This window comes from Odocoileus virginianus, chromosome 28 (assembly GCF_023699985.2).
Source record: "Odocoileus virginianus isolate 20LAN1187 ecotype Illinois chromosome 28, Ovbor_1.2, whole genome shotgun sequence".
In the NCBI taxonomy this organism is placed as follows: Eukaryota; Metazoa; Chordata; class Mammalia; order Artiodactyla; family Cervidae; genus Odocoileus; species Odocoileus virginianus.
In genome coordinates this window covers 28,039,532-28,067,191 of record NC_069701.1, presented here as the reverse complement: position 1 = coordinate 28,067,191, position 27,660 = coordinate 28,039,532, and the positions used below count along the sequence as shown (strand labels likewise).

The window sequence follows — 27,660 nt, the reverse complement described above, 5'->3', positions numbered from 1 at the left end:
GCTTGATAATGAATCTTATTGTAATAAGCTTTTTCAGAGGATCTTCCCAGAAGGGCTCTGCCTGGAGCTTATGGTTTCAGGCAGTCCTGACATCCACTCTGGCCAAAGCTGAGAAAGATTGAGCCTCATTCTGGGCACTGCTAGGCATTGTGGATAATTCAGCTTCACGTATATAATGGTCTGAACAGTATCTTCATTATAGCATGTCTGGTGTGGCTCACTTGACCTTCAATGGCCTCTTAGATTCCAGGGGAGCCTCCTGGAGTGGAGAAATATGAGCATAGCGATTTTTTTTTTTTTTTCTGAAGACTCCTTGTGGGAAGGGGAAGACTTTCTCTGGACATGACCTTCTCACAGACATCCCAGTGTTAACTCAGCTTCTGTGTGAAGCTGTTAAACAGGTCCTAGAAACCCAGCCAAACATCTCAGGAAAGCTTTCTTTCTGCTCTGATGCCGACGGTTCGCTGTCTGAAGGCCCAGTGTCCCAGGCAACACGCAGCTCCACACTTTGTCATGACCTCACCCGGGGGCCAGAGATGCAGGAGACGTGGGCACAAAAGCCTCTCTCTTCCTCCCTTCCGGCATGAGCCTGTGCTCTCGATTACTTGATGGAAAAAGATGAATATTCCCTGAAACTTCTCTTCGAGTTTCTGGTTGGCAGCACCTCACCCTGTTTATCCTTGGAAAGCCCGGCTTCTGAATGCAGACCTTTCAGCAGGACAGGCAAAGCGGCTCCAGCTCAGGGTAGAGGCTTCTCTCAGTCTGATCCAGACCTCCTTTCTTGGAAGAGCGAGGTTGCCCAAGGAGAAAAGCTCTAAGAAAGGGAACCCCTGAGTCCAAAGCCCCAAGCTTCCCAAGAAAAGAGCCAAACCATCAGGAGGAAGACCCATTGCCCAGACTCCCCCATCTATAGATAACGTGGGTTGTTTTTTTTTTTTTTTGGCAGGGGGCAGGGGGTCATGAGACCTGTGGGATCTTAGTTCCCTGACCAGGGATCAAACTGGCACCCCCTGTTTGGAAGGTAGATTCGTAATCACTGGACCACCAGGAAAGTCCCACATACAGGGAAGACTGTACATGAGGACAACATCCTTGCTGTTGGCAGAGGACTCAACGAGATGGTCCTCCACACCCCCCATCCCTCTGAGGCCCTGGGGAACAAGAGGTCCAGCCTAAAAAGAGGAGCAGGTCTGGCTTGGCCACCAGCCCAGCTCTGCTTCTCTCTGGGCTCTTTCTCCTGCCCTGCCTGACATGCCGAACCTCTCAGCCTCAGGACCAGCCCTGTGCCCGCCACGATCTCCATACAGCCCCTGCCAGCCTCCGTAGCAGACATCTGACCAGCTGGCCTGGCCTCCCACTTTCAAAGTTGTGTTAAGGCAATGGGCATCTGAGCTGTGCAAGGTCATACAGTGCGTGGGCCCCCTTGGGCACACACCCTTTCTCTCCAGAAGGTTGATGGTTATGCTTCAGATCCCAGCCCTGGCGAACAATCATCGTCAAAAGGTTACTCTGCCTTTTTGAACCCCATGTTCTGCTTCTCTAAAACTATTAGTAACAGATGCTGCACAGGATTGCTAGAAAGATTAAATAAGGATTTGATCAGTGGAAATTTAAAAAATACACACAATATACACGTAGTCTATACAATCTTGCTTGCACCTCTAAGATGTCGGTCTTGGTGAAGTGAGGTTAGAAAACTCACCAGGGAAGACCCTGAAACAGAAGTAAAGGAGGAAGCAGAGTCCTATTCCTGTGCTCTGAGATCAGTGATTCCCAAACAGGAATAAAGTCTGGCTCTCTTTTAGAAGAAGAATGGATGACAGCAAGTCTCCTACATATGAATGAGTTCCTTTCCGAGAGCACATTGTTAAGTCCAATCTGTTCATGAGTCCAACACAGTTAGCCTAGGTACCCAACTAACACCATCGTTATCCCTCGGTGCATCTTAGCAGTACCGGCTACATCACTGCTGCTCTTACTCTTCTTTCTGGACATCCTGGGCTTGAAATAAAGATGTTGTGTTACCATATTCTATACAGGGCTATACAGTAAAGAACATGAGAGCACAATTACCTGTAGAGGATGCAGGCATGTGAACTAACTTATGTGGCTGGAAATGCAAACACAAGTTCACATCTTTGAAAGCTCACAACTTGCAAGTTCGTATGTAGGGGACTTGCTGCATCCTGGGTCCCAGTTTAGAATCTCTGGCCTAGAAGCTGGTGAGGGCCCGTGGCTCTGGCTGCCTGCTGGTCTATCACTAGATGAGGTTTTACCCAGCATCCTTCCCGCCATCCCCCACTGTCAACTCCCCCAGCTCCCTGCCCAGCCAGCCTTGGAGCTCTGAGCTGGGTCCTCACCTCTTTGCAACCTCATCTAGAGGGGCAGCTCAGCCTTCGCCTCAGGGGCATCCTATATTCTAAAGGGCATCAGGGGATCTTGGCTTCCACGGAGACCTCAAGAAGAGGGAAATATCTGGGCAAGGCTTTCCTCAAACTTGGAATGCACGGAGAAGAAAAAAGAACAAACATCCTGGATCAGATTTCTTTTGCTCAAGGATCTGTCCTGGAATCCAAACAGCCTCTGAGCCTCGGAGCCAGCCCCGCTGCGTGGAGGAGAATGAAGCTACTGTTTCAGATATTTCATGTGCAAAGAGAAGAAAGGACACATGAGAGAAATGCTTAAAGAATGGACGGCTTTCAAAGATGACGGCTGGAGAGCCCAGTGGTACCTTCTCTACACAGCCTCACCCCACTCCCACGAGGCTGGACCTGCTGAGGCCGGCCCCTCCCTGGCTCCACCCCCCCCACAGCGCTGTGTCTGAATGACACCCAAGTCTCAATGACCTCTTTATTTTGATAAGGCCTCCAAGTGGGATTTGGAGGCCAGCCTTGTGTGGAAAAGCAATTCATACTGACTCGATTAGTTGGGCGTTTGCCAGAACTCCCCTCTACATTAGGCTGTGTAGACACAACTAAATTGCAGACTTCTTGGGTCAAATCTGCCTCAGGTTTAAGACAATCCCAGGTCAGAACAAGAAAACCTAACTGGCTGCTCACTTAGGTAACAGGCTCGAGAAGAATGAGCGGCCGTCTGTATTCAGCTCCCTGGATCCCCTGAGAGCCCGGATCTGATGCTCTCCTGTCTGCTTTCTTGGGGGGGTCGCCCTCACTCTCCCTGACTATTCGGGACACAGTCCTGCATGCGACGCATGACTCAACTTTTGCATCTTTTCCTCCCAAAGCTCTGCACAGGCTCGCTGGTGAGGGTCTCGTGGTTATCACCCTCGTTTCGTTCAGCCTCCGGCTGTGATTCTTGGTGCACTTACGCCTCTCGCTTGGTGAGCATCTTTGGGAAGGGAGGGACTGTATCTTATCACCCGGTTTTCCTTTCCCACCCCCAGGTTCCTCTTCTTTCCCAGCATGAGCTATTGGGCCTAGCTGATATCTCACACTCCACATTCGTTCAATCAGCAACGTTTTAGTGAATGCGTATTATGGTGCTGTACCCTCTTCAGCGTGTGGAGAATGCATCGGTGGCCAGACACACAACCTTGCTCTGGGAGCTGACATTTAAAACACACAGTGCTGCTATGCTTAGTCCTTCAGTCGGGTCTGACTCTTTGCGGCCCCATGGACTGTAGTCTGCCAGGCTCCTCTGTTCATGGGATTTTCCAGCCAAGAAAATGGGAGTGAATTCCCATTTCTTTCTCCAGGGGATCTTCCCAACCCAGGGACTGAACCCAAGTCTCCCGTGTCTTCTGTACTGCAGGCAAATTCTTCACCCGCTGAGCCATCAGTGAAATGAAAGTCAGTCGTGTCCAACTCTTTGTGACTCCATGGACCATACAGTCCATGGAATTCTCTGGGCCAGAATACTGGGGTGGGTAGCCTTTCCCTTCTCCAGGGGATCTTCCCAACCCAGGGATTGGACCTAGGTCTCCTGCAATGCAGGCGGATTCTTTACCAGCTGAGCCATAATGGAAGCCCCCAAAACACATAGTAAACTACATCATAAATTAGAAGGTGGTGAGTGCTATGAGAAAAAGAAAACAGGCAAAGGAGAGGGCCTCACTGATAACACAGTTTTGAACAAAGACTTGGCCTGTCTAATGTTAGGAACATAAAGCTCTCCATAGTGCCATGATTTTCTTATGGAAAGTGACTGGGTCATCCTAATTGATCTCAAAGCCCTTCCAGAAAGTTAATCCCTCAGTGTCAGTTCTTTAGCTGGTGAGAATTATTTTATGATAGAAGATGAAAAAAAATTAGCTAAAAAACTCAATAGTATCTTTTGTATGTTTGAATGAGAGATAGTAAAAGGCAAAATAAGTCTACTCTATTAAAGAGTCTGGCCACCTAGTGTGAAAGGTCATTGGAAAAGACCCTGATGCTGGGAAAGATTGAAGGCAAAAGGAGAAGGGGTTGGCAGAGAATGAGATGGTTATATAGCATCACTGACTCAACGGACATGAATCTGAGCAAGCTCAGGGAGATAGTAAAGGCCAGAAGAGCCTGGTGTGCTGCAGTCCATGGGGTTGCAAAGATTCAGACATGACTTAGCAACTGAACAACAACAACAACAATTAAAGAGTTCACCAATTTTTGCATATTTAGAATCAAGGTATTGTCAAATCTGTGGTCCCAGACTCATACTGACATAGGAAAGCCATTTAAACAAAGAAACTTAAAATCCCACACTTCCTATGCCTTCCTTTTGAGTCGCCTCTAAAGTGGACTGCAGGAAAGGGCATTTCTCTGGGGTCACTGTGAATGAGAAATAGATAAGTGAGCTCTCCCCAGTAGAACATTCCATCTTTGTGGCCAGCCCAAGAGCCCCAGAATGCTCCCACCTCTGTGTTCTGCGTCCACACATCAGAAGCACAGGGATTAGGGTTTCCCTGGAGTTCCAGTAGCTGAGACTCTGAACTTCCAATGCAGGGGTCATGGGTTCGATCCCTGGTCAGGGAACTACATCCCACATGCCACAACTAAGTGTTTGAATGCTGTAACTAAAAAAAGTCCGCGTGCTGCAAATAAAAGTAGCAATTAAAGATCCAGCATGCCACAACTAAGACCTGATGAAGCCAAACAAATAAATAAATATTAAAGAAAAAAAAAAAGCACAGGAGTTAAAGACAAAGAACCATAAGCTTTGGGCAGGTGGAGTGTGGTCTCACTTACATAATAGAATCTGAGGCTTCTTTTCAGGCTGGAAGGGACTTCAGACATTATCTAAACCAGACATGCAAATTAGCACAGGCCTGGAGGCCCAAAGCCTGAGAGAAAGCATATGCGACCATATAAGAATTTTAATAGAAATCGAAAGTATGACTCACAGCAGAAAAAACTGCCTTTCTCTAAATTCCTCCAGGATATTGGGCAGGACAGGATCATTCTTTTTACAGGCGGCCAAAGACTTGGGAAGCTCAAAGAGTTTTCAAAGTTAGAGTGAGAACAATTTTCATCTCTTTGGAAGAGGGATACCTAAATCTTATCGAGTCTAAGGTCACGTGTGATGCAATTAAGGACTCTTAGGGATTTTCACAGGAAGGAATTCTGTGATTCCTCTTTTACATTCCCATCAGGGAAACAGTTCATTGCCATGGAAGGAACTCTACATGAGGCTTCAGAACTTCTCGGGTTGCTTTCCATCTCTGCCAGTTACCAGCTGTGTGAACTCAGGCAGGTGACAATCTCTCTGAATCTCTCAGTCCACCTATCTGTAACAGGGGAGAAATGATTCTCCTAAAATTTAAGAATTTGGAAAAGCAAATGGCTTATTTAATCCTCCCAGAGTTCTTTTGAGAATAAATGCGATCATGCATGTGAAAACACTTTCTACACTCCAAAGTAACATTTCAGATTATAGCTGCTATTCTTTTCCAGAGTTTTATTCTGTGGAAATAAGTTAATCTTTCCTGTGTCAACCAAGGCTAATTTCTTCTGGTTCTTTCCTTAGGGAAGCAGAAGGATAGAGTATATATTTAATTAAATCGACAAATCAGATTTTCCCTCCCCAGTGAATCCATCAACTGTCAATGGTATTTACTGAATATCTACAGGGGTGGGAAAAGGGATACAGAACAAAACTCAGAATTAGATATGGCAAGGTAATCTGTAATTACCTTATCATGGTAGTTAGGTCCACATATGGCTTGTGAGTAAGGTAGGGTCCTGGGAAGTGAATGCATGTCGTCTTGGCGAGTAAAGAAAAAAATATCTTGAAGAGGATGGAACTTGAATTAGGCCTTGAAGGATGTGTTGGATTTTGATAAAGTAGTAACTCCATTTAGTTTACCAGTCGCTTTTTAGAATATGCCTAACACAAGAATTTGAATTTCATCAGAGGCATGTTAAACTTTTTATTGATCCTCATGTGTGATTGCTTCCAGATCCCTGAGGCTGGAGGGGAGAAGCTCATGTGGGTCCTGGTTAGTGTTTCTAACTATGGCATTTCTTCCTCAAAGACTTTAACGTCTCCCAAAAGGATGCTTCACGAGAAATAATTATTTATTATCTTAGACATGGACTTCTCTGAAGAGGGTTCATTGTTACCTCTTTAAAAAGAATTTGGGAAAGTTTTTACGATAAAATAACAAATGATGCTATCTTTGCCTTGGCTTTTCACTAGAAGATTTCCTAAGTCCCTTCACCTCTGTCTGGCATAAGAGAAGCTTCATTTTTTCCCTATTTTTTAAAATTTAAACACTAAAAAATAATTGTTACAATGTTGTGTTGGTTGAGAAGCTTCTTTCTTGAGAGAAATTTGGTTTATGAGCATGAGAATAAACAAGCACCTTTTAAATACTTTTCAGCAACCACTGTTCCTCCAAACAACCGCTGCAATTTCTAAATCTGTGTATTTTGCAAAACAAAGGCATTTGGAATGTTCTATGTGGAGACACCCACCAGTGGGTTATCTGAAGCACTTGTGGACTTAGCCTTTTCTTTCCAAAGTACTCCAGGACCTGACTCCTCAACAGAGAGGTCACTTCTAGTTTCTATTACAAACCAAGACCCCGTGGTCATGGAAATGGAGTGACATCAACCGAGGCCAATTTCATTTTGAGTCTTAGCTCTGCTATCTGGAATGGGATGACACGTCTGAGTCAAAGTGAAACCTGGTAGAGATGCGAAGTTTAAAATAGTAACAGTTAAGTCTGGAGATGAATTGGAAATGCAAAACCCAAACGGCCCACTCAGTAAGTGTGAAACGCCTGAGAAGTGGGCGGGCTGGGTGGTGCTGCGCCTCGCCCACTGGGCACCCCGCCCGCAGGGGTGGGTGGAGTAGTTTTCTGGCTGAGTCCAGTTGGAAGGTGCTCTGGAGGTCAAGGTGGCCCCAAATACCTTTCCCACAGCCTCACGCCTCTTTCCCCGTCCTGAAGTGTACTGAGAGCACTTTTCTTTATTAAAACACATCAGGGCTCATGCCTTCACTGTCACCTTCACTTATGTTGCAGAGCAAGGTGGTGCCTATCAGACTCTCGGTTTCTCCAGGGAGCATGTAGGAGCAGCTTTGACAGACATGACTACAACAGATAAGCCGAAGTAGGGTAGGGGCAGGAAGGCCAAAGTGCGCATTTCTAAGCAGCCCAGAAGAGTACCAGGCGCCGGAACATCTGCGGGCACAGAGATGAGGAGAAAACACCGCTGCAGAATGATGCTGATACAGAGCAACGTGCATCTCCAAAAAGCCTGGGTCTGCGGCGGGGTGATGGAGGGGTGGAGGATTTGAGAAGCAGTGGGAACACTCAGCTCCAACCTCGCCCACCAAGGACACCTATGAGAAGGGGGTGTGGTCTAGGATGCTGCCACAGGCAGCTTCTGTCTTTAAAATGGTCCAGGTGATGCGGACATCTTTCCTTCTCCTGGAGAGCCATGGGTCAAGGAAGCTGACCAAGGCAAGGCCTTGGTTAACTCCTGTAACTGAGGAAGTTTCACAACTAGACTTATCAAACCAACATCCACCATCCTTCTTTTTTTAAAGTTTACTGCACTCCTCCTTGGTCAACAGAGTGTTACTCAAGATAGCATTTCATTTTCTAAATCTCTTCTTTTCCTCTTTGATTTAAAAAAAAAAATATTTTTCTTATTTAGTTTTTTTGGCTGCACTGGGTTCTTGTTGTTGTGGGAGGACCTTTCTCTCTAGTTGTAGTGCATGGGCTTCTCGTTGTGGCGATTTCTAGTGCAGACTATAGAGCTTGGGCTCAGTAGTTGAGGCACATGGGCTTAGTTGATCTGAGATTTGTGGAATCTTCCTGGACCAGGGATCAAACCTGTGTCCCAGGCATTGGCAGGGGGATTCTTAACCACTGGGCCACCAGGGAAGTCCTTCTCTCTGAACTTTAAAAATGTCATGTTAAACACACATAAAATGTATAATGCTGTGCAAATTATCAAGCACAGTAATGAAAAGAACATCTGTGAGGCCATCTAATATGCTTCTGGAAATGTAAGATCTGAGTACCCAAGTGAGAGTCCTAATTTGCGGGGGGGGGGGGGGGGCATAGTGGTTATCAGTGAATCTCATCATATCATCTTAACAACTAGATGACTTCAGCTTCCTGAAAAATACGGGCCATTCTACGGGGTGGAGGATGGAACAGGGAGATGCAGCCATACAGCCTGTCACTGCTGGGTGGGGAGGGAACTGTGAAATGGGCTCCATTTTGCTTTAATTCCTACTATACTTTATGATTTGGGCTTAACCTATCTGTGCCCCAGTTTTCTCGTGTGCAAAATGGGAAGAATAATTGTGTGTGTGCTGAGTCGTTCGGTTGTGTCCAACTCTTTGTGACCTTTTGGACCGTAGTCCACCAGGCTCCTCTGTCCATGGGATTTCCCAGTCAAGAAAACTGGAGTGGGTTGCAATTCCCTTCTCCAGGGGATCTTTCCAAACCAGGGGTTGAACCTATGTCTCCTACATTGCAGACGGATTCTTTACTCACTGGGTCATCGGAGAAGTCCTGATAATAACTGTACCAACTACATAAGGTGATTATGAAGTGTAAAGATGAAGTGAATAGAAGAGTTCTTAGCACAAGCCCTCAGTGAAAGGCAGCTGTTACAGTTATGGGACAAGGGAAGGGGTGATAACAAAGGTCAGGAAAGGAGGTCTGAATGAGCAGGAGTTAACCTTTCCTGCAACATGACTTTCCCTTGTTCTGGTTCTGCCCTTGGCCTCTTTCTCATCAGCACCCATAGCAAGAGGACCCAGATCTAAAGGGCCTGCAAGGGGAGTCTAAGCCAATAAAAAATGGGCAAAAGGGTAACATGGAACCATCACCTTGCGACTGAAATTGGTTCTCAGCAGGCTCTTCCCTCTACTTCTGCCTGGAAGGAATCATGTTGGAGTCAAATGAAGGGGAAATTATGGCAAACAGAGAAGGAAAGGCAGCCCTGAGTTGAGTTCCTCAGTGACCAAGGCCAAAACCTCACTCTTGTCTTTAGAAACATCACAAAGGGTGAGTTTTACAGTAAACTCTTAGGGAGTCGTTTAAGGCATTTTGTCTATAATTTTCATCCATCCATTCATCCATCTACCCATTCATCCATTCATCATTGATCCATCCATCCATCCACTCATCCATTCATCTATCTATCCATTCATCATTGATCCATTGATCCATCCATCCATCTATCCAATGGCCTTTTCTAAGGTATAGTCCCTGCCTACAAGATGCTTCAAGACTTACAAGACCAAAGGCTGTTGGCGAGACTATCGAGATGCTGTCCTGGGAGGACAGTGGCCACAAGCAAGGTGCCATGCGGCAGGGGTGGCTGAGGAGACATCATCTGACCTGGACCGTCAAGAGTAGCTTATAGAGTGTGGATTGGGTGGGGGTGAGACAACCAAGGAAAGTATACCAGGCAAAGTGAGAACAGGAAATACTCAAAGTTCGGTTTGAAAATAGTCTAGACAGGAATCCATTCACATTTGAAGGATGCAATTTGGGGGCGGGGAGAGGAGTCAGAACTTGAGTGTGCAAGACTTTTGCTGGCCAAGCTGTCATGCCCTAGACCCTGAATTGACTTCAGCCATACTAGATGGTGCCTCTGGCCATCCTGCATGGCCTTGACGGCCTGCAAACATACACACCCTGCAGAAGGTGGGTTTTGCCTCACAACCCATCTGTGACCGTGGCAAAGTCAAGTGATGTGAGCAGCTGGGGGAGACAGGACAGCAGTGCCTGCTGGACTCCCAGCAGTTATCCAGTTGTGCCTGCCTGGCCCTTCACCCCCAGGACTCAGGGCTGATATGCATCTACCTTGGAATTGTTCTCTGAGCTGAGAGAGACCTATGATGGTGGATTTCTTTAAAAGTCATCAATTAATCAAACAGAAACGGAAGGGAATGTTCATCAGAAGGTATCTTTGTTTATATGTTCGTTCCAAAAAAGAAATCTTCAAAGGAATAAAATGTACAAAATTGGAACTATTCCTGAGATGTAGAAGCTCCTTCAAGTAAGTGGGTTCCAGCCTTAGCTGGAACTAAAGACGCCCCAGCGAAATCCATCTCTTACCTGCCTCTAACAGGGATGGTGTGACACGGCAAGTTGCTTGCTTCATTATCCTGGAACAAATTTACACTTGTCTGAGGAAACGGGCTAAGTGTTTCCAATCATTTTAGAGAAAGCGTGTCCTAGCTGCCATGGAACCCACACATGTGATAACAGCGCACACAGCACACCCACGGAACAAAATAACAGTTCTTTTACTCAGAGAAAGGAAGGGTAATGGTTACTTAGAAAGTGTCCCAGACAAGCTGTCAAATTGAATTCGAGAGCTGGAGTCTGACTCCAGGACAGGGCTGGCTGGCTCAGGTCTCTGGGGACTGGGGTTTCCTGCCTGCTCCAGCTTACAGACAAAGATTCTTTGTTTCCAACCCTCTCTCTCTCTCCTCCCTCTCTCAATCTCTCACTGGTGAACACACACACACACACACACACACACACACACACACAACATGCAGCTTTCCAAAGAGGGTCAGATCGAAAGTAGACAAAACATTAACTCTGGAATTTCAAAGGAAAACAATTTTAAAAAAATAAAACAGAGAGAGCAAGCTACCGTCTGTTCTAGAATCATAAATCTTGCCTTTGGATGCAGAAATAGCACACACTCACACACACTCACACACACATGCACTCAGCAATCATCCTTGCTAAAAATGGATTAGGGCTATTTCATCATAAAGGAAAAACATATAATGACAAAGTTCTTAACAGGCCCTCCCGGGAGGCCTCGATACCCTCACGTTTTAAGTGCACGTTAGTGGACACAGACAGAGCCTGTGGAGCCACATAACCTGCTCCATGAGAGATGTTATTTACTCCCTAAAAATAACAGGCCATTACCTCACAGCATTACTGGCCTTTTCCTTCAGGCACACGTGTTCCAGACCAACCCTGTGCAGGGCAACGCGCACAGACCCAAGGCCCCGCCAAACACACGCTCACCCCGCCTAGACTCTCACTCAGGATGCTGCCTCGACCCCACCCCCTACACTGAACCCCTAACCTGCTACCCTTGTTCACAGCCACACACACAGGGCACGGGAATCAATATTCTGCATGCATCCACATCTTCTCCATCAAAGCAAAACTTCTTGCGGCATCTTTTAAATCATGGAAAATGTCAAAGATGTAGGAAAGCAGAAAGAAAGATGTATTGCACCAAAGAGGGCCCTTCGGCTTTAACAGGCGTGAACTCACGGCCAGTCTGACTTCAGCTCTCCCCGCATCCACCCACGCCCCCTCTTCGCCCCGACTACGTTGAAGCAAATCCCTGGTTCTTTGCTAAGCTTCCTTCTCACAGAGTGAGACTGTACCTGTCTACTGGTTTCATGAAAACCACCGAGAGTCCCTCTTCAAGCCTCCCCCATCATGCACCCATCACAAACCCGGACCTCGGTGCTCTCACGGGGCACATTCAGGCGCACCGGGGGAGACCACTGGGTCCTGTCCCCCAAACCCAGCCCGTGCACATGCAGCCCCCCCCACAGGACAGACCCAGATGCGCTGACTGGTGTCTTTGATGCCCACCTTCTCTTCTTCAATACCCATTTCCAGTGCCACCATGCTGGGTCCTTCCAGATCTTCTCCCATCTTTCATTACGACCTCTACCATTAAATCATGAAGGACACCCCATAGGGGCTGAAAATGCAGGGGGAAGTGGTGAGACGTGGTGTTGTATCAGCCATAAACAACACATAGCATTGACGTACTGGCCCATCTGTCTCTGACTACAACGCCTTGAGGGTAGCTGGCTGGGTACCACATTTCTGAGGCTCAGTCTGGCATCCCATACATAGTAGGTTCTTAAAATATGAAGAAATGTGTGAATGGGCAGAGGAGTGCACGAGTTCTGACTAAGGTCCCAGGTGAAGCTCTTCACCCTGTGTGTGGTCTTGGGAGGACCCATGCCTTCTCTGGCCTCACACTACCTCTGTCCCATGAAAGATTCAGAGTGAATGGTTCACTTTAACACTGAATGATTCCATCTCTACATTATTCTTAGGGAACTTCTTGTAGGTCGCATGCATTTTTCCATTTGATCAGATGCAGTTTCATATTACTCCTTAATCATTCCACATGCGAATCTCCCTGCTGAGATTTTAAACACCTTGGCCATCTCATCTACCATTGTTACCATACCATCTAATATAGTGTCCTTCACAACCCTGGGCATTATGTCAATAGGTGGTAAACTCGCAAGAATATTCTGATGATTTTGTGATAATACTGCCAATTACTACTGTAATTCATGGAGCTAAGACATTGAACGCTTACTGCTATGTCAGATACCTGGTAAGAAATTTATGCATATGATATTACCCCTGAAGCGGCCTTAAGACTGTCCTCATTCTACCCATGAGGAAACTGAGGTAGAAAAAAGTAAATGACTTGACCAAGCTCACCTAGCTTGAGCCCAGAGCCTGAGTTTTAAATCAATATGCTACAAGGCTGAAATACGAGATGAACACCTGCTTTGGGGAAATTGAAAGCATCAATTAAAGAATGTTTAAAATGTCAGATGCTTGATGCAAACTCTTAGATAAAGAATGGATAACCAACAAGGTCCTTCCGTATTGCACGGGGAACTATATTCAATATCCTGTGATGAATTGTAATGGGAAAGACGAAAAGATTGTATAAATGTGTACAACTGCGTCACTATGCTATATAGCAGACATTAACACAACATTGTAAATCAATGAAACTTCAATAAGATAAAAATTTTTAAAAGACGTCAGATGCTTGAATACTTAGAGGAGAAGCAGACCAGAGGGAAGAAAGAATAATAGGGACGTTATGTTTGAGTCCTGCTCTGTCCCAAGACATGGGTGACTTCAAGTGAACCCTGTAGCCTCTCTGTGCCTAGTTTTCATGATCTGCAGATCCAGGGTGATAATAATAACAGCCCTTCCAGCTCACAGGGATGGAAGGTGAGAGGTGCAAATGAGATAACAGACCAGCAACTGATCAGCAAACAATGAGGGTCTGCAGAATGACGGTGCCGGCTTCAACCCAGGCCCCACCATCTGGAAATCTCCTCGAGCCAGCAGGGCTCTCCTTAGCATGATCTTCAGCACTGGTTAGGCATTTCACTCTGAAGGACACGGAAGGCTGGTTTCTACCCCTCTCCCTCCTACACTCAGCGTGCAAGCAGACAGACTTTTTATCCATCAGCTCAGGTGACGGCAGGCCAGGGCTGTTCCGCAGGCCTCCAGCGACCCACATGGAGGAGGAGCAGTTTGCATTCCACAGCAGGTCCTGAAAGGCTTCCCGGGCTGAGGATAGAGGCTCAGGCTCCAAGGGCTGGGCTTATGGTTTATGAGTTCCAGGAGTTCATAAACAACGAGCTCAGTATCCTCCGACTTTTGGAGAGTCAGAGGCATTTAAATGGATCCGGCACAAGGAGCTGAGGACATGAGGGTTTAGGATGCAAGGCAGCATTTCAGGGGATGCGCTGGGAGGGCCCAGGGCAGGGCTGCTCTGACCTGCATCCTGAACAGACACACTCGCCCCTGGCCTGGGCATGGACGTCAGAGGATGAGGCTGAGCGAGCCCTTGGTCACTATGTGCTCGAAACAGTCATTTAACTTCCAGAACCCCCGTGCCCTCCTGATAAAATCAGGTTGCCAACTCCAATCCCAATCACTAATTTTTTAGAAAAAAAATTTTTGGCTGCGCTGTGTGGCAGGTGAGATCCTAGTTCCCCGACGAGAGATCGAACCCTCACCTTCTGCTTTGGAAGCATGAAGTCTAAACCAGCGGAACACCAGAGAAGTTTCCCACTTACTATTTAGATACACATGGTGAGAACTTATAAGAAAGAGATTTCTGAGGGCTGAAGTGATGGACTCAGGTAAAGCTCAGGTCAAGATCAATAAAGATTAACCTCATCAATGACAAGGATAAAAAGAACATTCCTGTGGTCAAGTCAACCTGTTCTCCCATAAGTACACCAGGAGGTCCTGCCCTTCCTTTTCAAGGTTGGTTTGGGGCCAGGAAAGATCAAGATCAACCATCCAGTGTGTCTCCAAGAAAACCTGGGTGGCTAGGAGATAGGTCTCCATTTCTTCTCTCTGGTTCATGTCTACCCTATAGGACAGCACTGCTCAATTGTGGCTACCGTTTTAAAAAGAGTAACCTGAAGAGCCTGAAAAAATTCCCAATCCCACCTGTCACTCCTAGAGATTCTGAATCAGTAAGTTGTGTTTGGGACCTGGGCATCAGTATTTTAAAACATTTTTTATTTTTATTTTTCCAGTATTTTTTTACAGTTATATAATATATATTCAGATTACATACATACATATGGAGATATATATATATATATATATATACACACACACACACACATATATATATAATTCATAGGCAAAGAAGACAAACTTAGGGTTACCAGAGGGGAAGGGATAAATTGGGATTATTATACAGTAAATTCCTATTGTCATTTTATACACAGTGGTATGCATCTGTTAATCTCATACTCCTAATTTATCCCTTTCCCCTTTGGTAACCAGAAGTTTGTTTCTCTATGCCTGTGAATCTGTTTCTTTTTTGTAAATAGATTCATTTACATTATTTTTAGATACTACATGTAAGCGATATCATATAATATTTGTCTTTCTGTTACCAATTCACTTCACTTGGTTGGATAATCACTAGATCCATCCATGTTGCTGCAAATGACATTATTTCATTCTTTTTTAATAGCTAATATTCCATGGTATATATATCACATCTTTTTTATCCATTAATCTGTTGATGGGCACTTGGGTTGATTCCCTGTCTTGGCTACTGTAGATGGTGATGCTATGAACATTGGGGTGTGCATATCTTTTCGAATTAGTGTTCTTGTCTTTTCTGGATTTATGCCCAGGAGTGGAATTGCTGGATCATATGGTAGCTCTGGATTTAGTTTTTAAGGAACCTACATACTGTTTTTCATAGTGGCTGCACCAATTTATGTTCCTACCAACAGTGTAGGAGGGTTTCCTTGTCTCCACATCCCTTCCAGCAGAAGTAGATTTTTTGATGATGACCACTCTGATTGTTGTGTGGTGGTACCTCACTGTGGTTTTGATATGCCTTGCTCTAACAATTAGCAATGTTGAACATTTTTTCATGTGTTTTTGCAGTTTTCATTGTGGTAAAACATACGTTACATAAAATTTACCATTTTGCTCATCTTTCAGTGTACATTCCAGTGGCATTAAGTACATTCACATTGTCCAACCATCATCACTATCAGAACTCTTTCATCTTTCCAAACTGAAACGCTGTGTGCCCATTAAACAATAACTCCCCATTCTTCCCTCCTTCTAGCCCCTGGCAACCACCCTGCTACTTCTCTAGTCTCTATGAATTTGTTGGCTTAAAGTTCTGCCTGTGAGTGGAGTCATACAATATTTGTCCTAGGGCATCAGTTATTTTACGAAGTTCTCCAGCTCATTCTCTGCTCGGTTAGGAAGAGGGAATAAGCCAAGCGGGGGCTCTGTATGAAGTCACTTTTCGGAAGAGAGGACAACACATGGATGTGGTTGGAGATGATAGTGAGAAAACTGCAGGGACAGGGAAACATAATGGAAAAAATTCAAGTCTCCACCCACACTATAGTTAGACAAGGTGCTGCTTTTATGAAAAGCCAGCTAGAAGGGAAATGCTGTGTTTGTCAGGAGGACGATCTGATGCAAGGGATTCTGAATCCTACAACCTGGGTTTGAATCCTTGTTCTGTTGTTAAATAGCTGTGTGTCTTTCAAGTAAGCACTAACAGTCCTGAACCTCAGTTTCTCTATCTGAAAAACAGGGCTGATTCTGTCTACCTCGCAGGACGTTGCCTGCGAGGCAAAGCCTGTGAGAGCACCGGGGGCACTGCAGAGTCCCGGACAGGGGACAGTGGAGGCTGCTCTTGCCAACAGGTAACAACTGTCACGGTTGTTCAGGAATTGCGTCATGTCTGACTCTTTGTGACCCCATGGACTGCAGCATGCCAGGCTTCCCTGACCTTCACTATGTTCTGAAGTTTGCTCAAGTTCATGTCCATTGAGTCAGTGATGCTAGCTAACCATCTCATCGTCTCAACAACTGCTTCCATTCTAATTTATTTTCTAAGTGCATTAGCCCTGGTAACAGGTAGAGAGAGCATAATTGTTCTCGCTGGGTCCAATCTGTGACCACAGAATACTTAACTTTAAAAAGTTAAGGGACTTCCCTGACGGTCCAGTGGTTATGACTTTGTCTTCCAATGCAGGGGATGTAGGTTTGATCCCTGGTAAGGGAGTTAAGATCCCACATGCCTTGGGGCCAAAAAACCAGAACATGAACAACAGAAGCAAAAATTGTAATAAGTTCAATAAAGATTTTAAAAATGGTCCACATCAAAAACAACAACAATAACAACAACAGCTTAAAAGAAGCTTAAAGACTGTTACAAATTGATTTTTAAAAGCTAGTCTTACTTCCCGGGCACCAATAACCCTTAGAGAGTACAACGGTTTTCAAGGGACAAGCTGGAAGGGTGATTATGCCATTTTAATGTAAAAAGGCATTCTCACTGGATAAGCACAGTGAAGAAGCATTCACAGAAGCATTCACCTCCTTAACTTCTTTCTTTTGTGCTTGATGCCAGCACCTGTCCTTTGTGAAACACACTCACACATATACACAGAGCTCCGGATCTCTTGAGCGACTCTGGGTTTCTTTGGGGTTGTGTGTGTGCCTTATTCAAAGAAGGCGGAGCTAAGGTTGCACCATGCCTTCTCTTTATTTTTCCATTTAAAATTTTAAGAACTCAAGATTGCTCTTAGAGAAAAGCAGAAGAGAGAGGGGTGGGGTGGAGGGTGAAAGGGAGGGAGCGAGGAGCGTGGCTAGCTTTGTCTTGCTAATGTACTTTTGTTTTGTGGACCCTGGGCCATTTAGACAGATCGGACCACCTCTTGAGGGGGGAGCCGCTGGAGCAGCAAGACATCTCAAGTGGAAAGCTTTACGGGTGGACAAAAGATGCACCTGCAAAGCGCAGACGTCTCCAGAGACCAGGGCCAATGCTGGGAGATAAATGCCCGGCGCCACCTGACTGAGGGTCTGGCAGCGCTCGCTTGCCTGGAGACCGCAGTTCATTCATTTCAGAAGAGGAGCTGCTCCTGCAGAAGCCCCAGAGGGCCCGGCCCGGCACTGTACAGACACAAAAGGACCCAGGAAAGGAAGGGGCGTGGTGCAGGTAGAGGACAGGCTGAGCGCTAAGACCCCTGCAGGAGTCATGAGTCAATAACCAGCACAATAATAATCAGTCAATAATCAGTTCAACCCAGACACACTTGCTTCTTCACAGAAATCTGTATTTAAAGTCCAATAATCGGATTCCTCTCACTGTGTCTGCCCCACAGTCTCACTGGTTAGTCCCGCTGTCATCAGCAGGTCTCAGCCTGTAGCCCTGCACGAGCTTCAGGGGTCTCCTGACTGCCTTCTTTCACTCTTTCCTTCCTCCCTCTCTTCCTCCTTCCTTGCAAGAAGTGGATCCCTACCTGCAGGTGAAATGAAAGCTCAGTAAGCAAACCAGATCAGAGCAGAGGGGGGGGCCCTGGATGGAAGCAGAACCTCACCTGGGGCTGCAGGGTGATCTCCTTAAAACCCAGGAACTCCAAAGTCAGGGAGGATTCTTCCTGGCTTGCCTGTGTGCTGCAGCGTGTGCAACTATTTTGCGCCTCTGTGAACCGTAGCCTGCCAGGCTCCTCTGTCCATGGGATTCTCCAGGCAAGAATACTAGAGTGGGTTGCCATGCCCTTCTCCAAGGGATTTTCCCAACCCAGGGATGGAATCCCAGTCTCCTGCATTGCAGGCAGATTCTTTACCACTGAGCTATCAGGGAAGCCCTCTTAATGGCTTAATTTGGCCCTTTTACTTGACAGGAAGTTGAGGTTCGGGGCATGAAGTGATTTCCCCAAAGTAAACCAGAGGTGTTCCGACCTCAGTCTAATGTGTTTGTCATTGTAGCACATTTTCTCTTTTATGGACGTCTGCAGTGCGACGGTTAAGTGGGTCACCTAATAAAATGTGGCTTGGACTGTACAATGAGTCAATATGACTTCAGGTTTTTTATGGCAAAAGCCAGTAACTCTGATTTTGAAAGAAAACAGTAGCATAAATAGGACTGGCCCAGGGTGGAGTAGGAGGTGAAGAAAGTTGCAGAAAACCAGGAAAGTTCACAGATTCATTAGGTTGAATACTTCCTCCACAGAACTGTCTGGTCATCATCTGATTATAAATTGTTAACAGGAAACAAGAAGTCTCACGTGACAGAAGGTGTGAACTTGGTCAAAACACCCAAGCTCACTGGGTCTGTTTCCTCCATGACAATTTTGAACTATAAGATTCTATAAGATTCTTCCTGTAGAAGAGCCTTATGTTTCTCTGCAATTTTATGCTGTGCTAATTCCATGCAACCAATATCAACAACTTCTGCCTTCATTCATTCTATGTGGCAGGTGGGCATTAAAGGAAAAGTATTGAAGGAGACAGAGCCAAGGAAGAGAGTGCTCATCATGCTCCTACTCATCCTTCAAGGCCCCACTCAAAATGCCCCTCCTCCATGAAAGTTTTCTTTTGCCTCGGGCAGATATTTTTTCATTCACATTTTTTTCTCCCTTAAACCAGGTACTATGAATTATTCACTTGTTTAAACGCCCAGAATTTAACAGCATCTGGAGCAGGAAATCTCCACAATACTGTTCCACAAATAGAGATGATGAGAAATGTACTATAATGTTTGTTAAAACCCTCACCAGCGAAAACCATTTGCTGAGATGATTTTCTTTCTCTCTCAACCAAACCAAACCAAGCGAACTAGACCATATCCCCAAGTAAGCACTTTGAGAATGAATTGGTAGTGCTAAAATGTCTTAATGAAAAACCCCTGAAAATGTGACATTGCAAGAATCCTCGAAATCTTCATTTCCTTCAACAGAGAAAGCCCCTGCCTTTCAGCTTTGAAAGTGAGTAGCATCCATTTCCTTCCAAGAGCAACAGGCTTTCTTTCCTTCATGGAGTAACAGGTTCAGGTCGTATTTTTATGATATTATCACAAGGTATTTTACACCCCTGTCATGTTTTTGCAATGAGCAGCTCAAAGGGGATCAGCTTAGGCTTCTAAAACAGCTGAGTGGACAAGAGACTTGGGGCCCACAGTTAAGGTTCCCCACCCGTCTTCCCATCACAGACAGTGCTGGACTGGTACAGAGGACATTTCTACAATTCTCTGTGCCTGAGAGAACCACTCACCTTCTTTGACATTCAGCCGTGAGGACGGGTCTGTGTGGGAGGTTGTGTTATAGGCCAACAGTGAACCTGAAAGGTGAAGCAAAAACATCAGGTTGTGTCCCAGACAAACTTCCGAGATCAAGACCAGGAAATGGGATGGATGAGAATGAATTGGGGAGCAGAGGAGACAGGGAGAAGGATGGTGGGACAGACAACTCCTCGAGAGAAAGAAAAAGTTAATGCCAGCCATTTGGGGGGCCGATCATGTAAGACTGTCACAGGTTCCTAGAGTCAGGGTCCGAGGAAGCTAGGACAGACTGCTCGTGGGTGGGTCACACACATGCCCTCGCAGTGGCCATGACTAAGGATCTGGAGTTCTTGGGTCCACATTATAACCCAGCAGGGACACACGGCTGTGGACGGTGTCCTGGTCCTGTGACTGACTCCCTGTGGTGACCATGAATGAGGGACTTTACTGGTCTGCACCTTGATTTCTTCATCTTGAACTGCAAGCAGCACTGGCAAATGTTTTATCAAGACCAGAGAGTAAATATTTCAGTCTCTGTGGGCTGAATACCACCTCTGTGGAACATCTCTCTGTTTGCTTTGTCCACGGGCAAATGCTGGCCAGATTCACCTGCTGCTTGCACTGCCATGCCCTGGAGGAGAGGCCTGGCCAGGTCCTTCCTGCTCTGATGTCCTTTGGGTAGAGAGGTGGGCGAGGTGCTTGAAAGGTCACATTGGTGGAGAGAGTGCTGGAAGCTGGGAATGGGGTGGGGGTGGCAACGCTCCTCAGAGCAACTTTTGTTTCCCTTTACTCACGTCTAAGAGAATCTAGACATAAGCCATAATACACTGAATTTCCTGTCATCAAAGGTTGCTGATATACAATCTTTTAAAATTCAATGTTCATGCAGAACTACTCTTAGCAAACACTAGTCTGGGCATTTTCTAGATTTTTCTTACCTTGCATGTAAAAAAATTCTCCCCTTTCTTAAAACCTAGGCTTCCCAGGTGGCACTAGTGGTAAAGAATCTGTCTGCCAATGTCGTAGAGGCAAGTTTGATCCCTGGGTCAGGAAGATCCCCTGGGGGAGGAAATGGCAACCCCCTCCAGTATTCTTGCCTGGGAAATCCCATGGACAGGAGGAGCCTGGAGGACTAAAGTCCATGGGGTCGCAAAGAGTTGGACATGACTGAGCAACTGAGCCCATTCCTAAAACTGGGCTTGTTCCTCTGTTTCCAGCAAGCTCAAGAGCTTTATTTTGGGAAATGCAGGCATTTTTGCCCTCCGCCTTGAGCCTCTGAAGTTTGATCCAGAGGGCTAGAATCTGTTTTTACAAAGGACACAAGAGGCTGGACAGGAGTGTTGGAGGCTAAAAAGTCTTTCTGAACAATCCTTTCCCTGATCCCTGGGACCAAGTGGACCGACTTAGGTGCCAGGGCTCAGAGCAGGGAATGGGCTGCCAGACATTCCTATTTTTAGCCTCAAGTCACGGAAGGGACACGGAGTGGAGCGCCTGCCTCGCCCAGACGTGGGCGTTTGGTTGTGTGCCTCAGAGAAGCCGTGGGCCCTTTCAGGCTGGGCGACCAAGAAAATTTTGGAAGAACCATCCAACTGGCTAGATCACTGACTCTGGGCTTGGGCGACTATGCCTTTCAGCTCTGAAATGGTTCCAGGCAAAAAAGAAAAAAAAAAGGTAGAGGGATGCTGGTGGGATTGAGACAGTTCTGTGCCAAAGCGTGGCTAGGTGGAGATACTTTTAGAAAGAAGGCAGTCATGTGCCTGGAATATCCGAGAACCGGATGCATTTGGTTATTCCATTCTCAAAGAAGTCGAGCACAAAGTGATTTTTACACTTCATCTAATATAGATCTTTATATGAATGAGAGTTTAGAGTCAGACCTGCCTCTCACCACTTGCCAGCCTGGTGACCTCCATCAATCTACCTTATCTCTCTAAGCCGCAGGTTCCTCCTCCATGAAACAGGATAATAATAACACCTACCTGATATGGTTGTTGTGAAGACCGAATCAAGTAATACACACAACTGCTCACAACAGACCTTGGCTCACAATGAGTGTTCAAAGCACGCTAGGCCCTAGCACGATTATTTTTACATTCCTTCTCCCGCAGACACCACAATGACATACAATAAGCTCTTTATAAAAGAGCTCGCTGGGCATTTGTCTTGTCCTCTGGAACTAGAGTTATGAATGAGTTCTGCTGCAATAAGAAGTAACCCTCCATGACTGGAAGGAGGCTACAGAAAGAAAGCAAACGTTCCGAGGGAAGCGAAAACAGTCTCCCGAGTAAGACCAAGAATGTCTGCCTCTCTGTCCCCGACATTCTCTGCCTCGGGCGGAAACCTCATGGCTGGAGCAAATAAAGAAAAATGATGGTCTCAGAGGACTGAACTGCCTGAGTCATTAGCGCAGATGCAGCAGAGAGCACGAAGCTTAGATAAACCGCATTTATTAAATTCTCCCCTTGGTGAAAGTTCTTCTTTGGGCACACGTGAATTCCACAGGAAACTCCCAGAAAGCCTACAGAAAGGGTCGTTTGACCTTGGCAAAGCCTCCATGAAATACATATTTCACGGTAACCCCGGAGAAGGATTCTACCCTGAAGACTGTTCTTGGTTCACGTTTCCCCCCTAGAAGGAGAGACTGCTTGCCTGCCCATTGAGGGCTGACTCGGGGAGTCTGACCTCCTTCCCAAGGGACCAACTTTTCCTTCTCTCCTCCTGTTTTCATTTAACCAGTTTATTTAGCCAGTTCCTCAGGCTACAGAGAGTGGCAAGGCACACTCTTTCCTTAAAGGGATTCATTTGGAGGCAGGAAGGTCCTCCCTGGAGCCCAGCCTCTCCCTCCCTGGCTTGGGACTTCTCCCTCCTGCTTTGGGGCCCCTTCTGTGTGCGGTGAACGCCACCTGGTCAGAGGAAACAGGCTGGGCGGCAAGGAGGGAAGCCTATGCTCTGATGCCGTGTGCCGGATGCTCTCTCTATGTTCCCTCACTTAATCCTCATACAGATGAGGGAATCAACATTCAGAGAAGTCAAGCAATCTGCCAGGGTCACACAGCCAGCAAGCCCAGGAAACAGGATATCCATTCTGGTCTATCGACAAAACCTGCCCTCAGTCCAGCAGACCTACTGCCTCCAGGCTACAGCTAAGAGACAGGCAGCACTCACTGAAGGTGCTGGAATCAGGACAGTGGTTGCTTTGGGGAAAGAAGGTTGATGGAGAGGGGACACATAGGGGCTTCCAGCCTCCTCCTTGACATGGGGGTGCTCATATGAGTGAGTGGCTTCACACTGTGATAATTCCTTGACTTGTGCATTTATGATTTTTGCCCTTCTCTCTGATCAATACTTTAATTAAAACGTTTGTTGCCTTCTCTGTTGATGTCTTTATGCATGCATGCAGGCATCCATGTTTATCTACGTACTGGGGGCCCTGGAAAGCGCGGAGCGGCTGCTGCTAATGGAACAGGCTTCCCCACGTGAAAGCACAAGGACAAAATCACTTCCCATTGTCGAGTCCATCCGTCACTGGTACAGTATTTGGGATCTGAAAGAGGATGGAAATGAACAGAGGGAAGCTTGCAGGTGTGGGGAGCCCAACAATCGGGCTTTCTTCAGCCCCGTGCCCCCCCGCCCCCCGCAACGGACCTGGTCTTCATCTGGGGCACCTGCAGTCGAGACAATGACTGTCTGAGCGCCAAAGGCTTTGTCTCCCGCCTTGCAGAGACCCCGCCAGCCCCGCTGCCAGCCTATTGAAGCTGGACTCCCTTTTCTCTGCGTTGCCATCAATGGCTCTGGCTGGAGGGTGCAGGTGGGGAGGGAGGAGGTAGCAGGCTCTGTGCTCGAAACAGCCTGGCTGACGGCTGAATCTGGGGAAACCTGGCCTTTTGTTCTCCTTCACCGGTCAGACCCGGCCTGGAAGGGGTAATACTTCAACCGCTTAATTGCCGGGACCCATCACCTTTGCCCGAACATCTGAGGCGGCTGGTGTGAGCGCCACAAAACGCAAAATGTGTTTTCCATTAAGTTTAAATTAAAAATGGGAATCAAGATAGATACCTTTGCTGTGGTCTCCCTGTCACCCAATATATTTCATGTCTCTAGCGCTGCCACTATTTCACAACGCGATTTCTTAAGCCTGTTTCCCAGGTCAGACACAGATAGACAGACAGAACACAACTTGCCGTAGAATGAAAAAAGGCTCTTCTTCTGCCTCCAGCCACCCCGCTGGGGACCTTTCAGGCCCAAACTCCCCCCAGTGGCCCTGGGTCTGAATTGCCGTTGGGGACAGCTCCCACTTCCTCTGAGGTCCGTCCCAATCTTGCCGTATGACACCCAATCTCATTTCCTGCAGCCCGAGACTGTAAATATGGCCTCTGCCAAGCGGGGTGTGCCTGCAAGAGATACTGATGGGGCCGCCTGGTGGGTCCAGAGTGCGGGGCGCCCCGCGGAAGGCAGAATGGCAGAGCTGGTACCCAGATAGGTTTGGCCTAATCGGCCTCATTCCGGGAGGCCACAGGGAAGTTTTTCAGAAAGCATTTATCTCTGGGTACAAATGAAAACAGAAAATGCTGTGGGGAAAGTGGCCTGGCCCTCCAAGGGTGTGTCTGTGTGTGTGGTCAGGGCCTGAGGCTAACCCCACAGCGAGAGGGAATATGAGGTGGCCCAGGTGAGCGGGCGCTCTCTCTACGGCCTGGCCTCTGACTTAGAGTGTGGGGTCATGAGCCTGGCTGCAGCCTGGGACTCATGAAGCCTGGGTCTTAGATACACCACGCTGCTCTCTACGGGCCGGGTGCCTTTGAACCAATTTCTGAAGCACTCCAGGCCTCAGTGGCTTTGGCTTTAAAATGGGAATTTATAACAAGTGGTGCTGGGAAAACTGGTCAACCACCTGTAAAAGAATGAAACTAGAACACTTTCTAACACCATACACAAAAATAAACTCAAAATGGATTAAAGATGTAAATGTAAGACCAGAAACTATAAAACTCCTAGAGGAGAACATAGGCAAAACACTCTCCGACATAAATCACAGCAGGATCCTCTATGACCCACATCCCAGAATTTTAGAAACAAAAGCAAAAACAAACAAATGGGACCTAATGAAACTTAAAAGCTTTTGCACAACAAAGGAAACTACAAGCAAGGTGAAAAGACAGCCCTCAGATTGGGAGAAAATAATAGCAAATGAAGCAACAAAGGATTAATCTCAAAAATATACAAGCAACTCCTCCAGCTCAACTCCAGAAAAATAAATGACCCAATCAAAAAATGGGCCAAAGAACTAAACATACTTTTCTCCAAGGAAGACTTACAGATGGCTAACAAACACATGAAAAGATGCTCAACATCACTCATTATCAGAGAAATGCAAATCAAAACCACAATGAGGTACCATTACACGCCACTCAGGATGGCTGCTATCCAAAAGTCTACAAGCAATAAATGCTGGAGAGGGTGTGGAGAAAAGGCAACCCTCTTACACTGTTGGTGGGAATGCAAATTAGTACAGCCACTATGGAAAACAGTGTGGAGATTTCTTAAAAAGCTGGAAATAGAACTGCCATATGACCCAGTAATCCCACTTCTGGGCATACACACCAAGGAAACCAGATCTGAAAGAGACACGTGCACCCCAATGTTCATCGCAGCACTGTTAATAATCGCCAGGACATGGAAGCAACCTAGATGCCCATCAGCAGATGAATGGATGAGGAAGCTGTGGTACATATACACCATGGAATATTACTCAGCCATTAAAAAGAATTCATTTGAATCAGTTCTAATGAGATGGATGAAACTGGAGCCCATTATACAGTGCGAAGTAAGCCAGAAAGATAAAGACCATTACAGTATACTAACACATATATATGGAATTTAGAAAGATGGTAACGATAACCCTATATGCAAAACAGAAAAAAGAGACTCAGATGTATAGAACAGACTTGTGGACTCTGGGAGAAGGCGAGGGTGGGATGTTTCAAGAGAACAGCATCGAAACATGTATATTATCTAGGGTGAAACAGATCACCAGCCCAGGTTGGGTGCATGAGACAAGTGCTTGGGCCTGGTGCACTGGGAAGACCCAGAGGGATCGGGTGGAGAGGGAGGTGGGAGGGGGGACCGGGATGGGGAATACATGTAAATCCATGGCTAATTCATTTCAATGTATGACAAAAACCACTGCAATGATGTAAAGCAATTAGCCTCCAACTAATAAAAATAAATGGAAAAAAAAAATGAGAATTTATAATTAGCTGTCCACGGTGTCCAGAAGGGGGCATCTTGTCCCTGTAAAGTGGATGACACCTGGGCAGATGCAGCATGAGCCCTGGTGTCCCCAGGGGACAGTAGAATGATCCCAAGCACTGTGGGTATCTCCCCAGACCTGTCCTCCCATTTCAAGAGCAGGTGACATTACGGAGGGGCGGTATCAGGTACAGCCACTTCATCCAGGCTGGTTGAAAAGCCAGGGTAAGAACAGGAGCCTCTGGGCAGCCAGGTACATCCTAGCACGCTAGGCAGTGCTTAGGACACTGATATTTCTTCTCCACCATGGAAAATACATTTTAATTTGAAACTTGGTTTACAAAATTTGAAAGTATAGCTCCTCTCCCTGACCCCCAAATAAATACTCAAGCACCTTTTGGGAAAGAGTAAATATTACGTTGCTGTTGCTTAGTCACTAAGCCCTTCCGACCCCATGGACTGTAGCCCACCAGGCTCCTCTGTCCATGGAATTCCCCAGGCAAAATACTAGAGTGGGTTGCCATTTCCTTCTTCAGGGGGTCCTCCCAACCCAGAGATCAAACCTGCATCTCTTGCACTGGCAGGCAGATTTTTTTGCCACCGAGTCACTGGGGAACTTCTTAATTCAAGCTTGTCTTTTTTTCCATTAAAGTCCAGAAAGCTCACAGACTTCTGAGAGGTTCCACTGTTTTATAGTCTTCCGACCGAGGCTAAGTTACAAGGACTTTGATTCTCTTCCATCCTTGTTCCTTAGCCCTGCGGTACTTCCTCCCTCTGTGCTGAGAAGCTCAGCTGTTTTCCTTTCACCTCCTTGCCAAAGTGGAACTGTCTGAACCTTATCCCCTCCTCCATGAAAGGACAGATGACAAAACAAGAGGAATTAGCACCCATCTCCTGGCCTCTTCCCTGAGGGCTGGCCTCCTTGCCTCCACACAAAACATCCGCTGGAAACAAGTCTGGGAAAACAAAGCAGTGTTTGAAGGCAAGTTGCTGGGCCCTGGGGAGTTCCCCACAATACTGAAAGGGGACAGTCACCACAAACATGACCTCCTGTGGGGGTGTCAGTGGACCACCCACCACCAGGGGTCCCAGGGACTAGACACCAATGAAAAAGAGGCAAGAATCAAAAGTTATTTCCATGACAGGGGATCATTTTAAGCCTAAAGTCCTCAAAAGGCCTCCAGACTACAAGGCTATGCTGGGGCAAGTTTTTTTGAACCTTAATACAAGTATTTTAATTTTCACTTTTGCAGGCTGATATGGTTTTCTATCTCTGCACAGACCCCTTCATATTTTGCTGTTTCACCCAACATTATATCCTATGTGTGGTTTGTTCATCTCCACTCAGCTCTAGGAATTTGCTCTGCTCTTAAGTTCCTTTCTGGAAATTTCATATTTTTATTGCTTTGGAGCTATCTTTTATAACGTCTACAGATATTCTGAGAAGGAAAGAAGAAATCCATCCTTTTTCATGCTCTGCTACCTACAACCTCCAAACCAAACTGTCTGACCTCCACTTCTCCTCAGGCTGCTCAGTCCTCTGCCCTTTGTTATCTGCTCTCCTCCGACAGGAACCCTCCTGAATGGTTTATCCACGACCACCACGTTTAACTCCTGG

The 27,660-nt window shown here is 46.5% G+C and overlaps 1 protein-coding gene across 8 annotated transcripts in view; it reads right to left on the bottom strand.

Moving 5' to 3' along the window:
• FLI1 (Fli-1 proto-oncogene, ETS transcription factor) overlaps positions 1-27,660 on the bottom strand; it is a 136,282-nt gene that overhangs the window by 14,496 nt on the left and 94,126 nt on the right. For 7 of the 8 annotated variants that reach the window (XM_070457383.1, XM_070457378.1, XM_070457379.1 and 4 more), the window contains one exon: positions 19,790-19,855. The exons of the other annotated variant lie outside the window; for it this stretch is intronic. In XM_070457383.1, the coding sequence (XP_070313484.1) occupies positions 19,790-19,855 (66 nt within the window). The remainder of the gene's footprint in view (positions 1-19,789; positions 19,856-27,660) is intronic. 8 annotated transcript variants of the gene reach the window in all.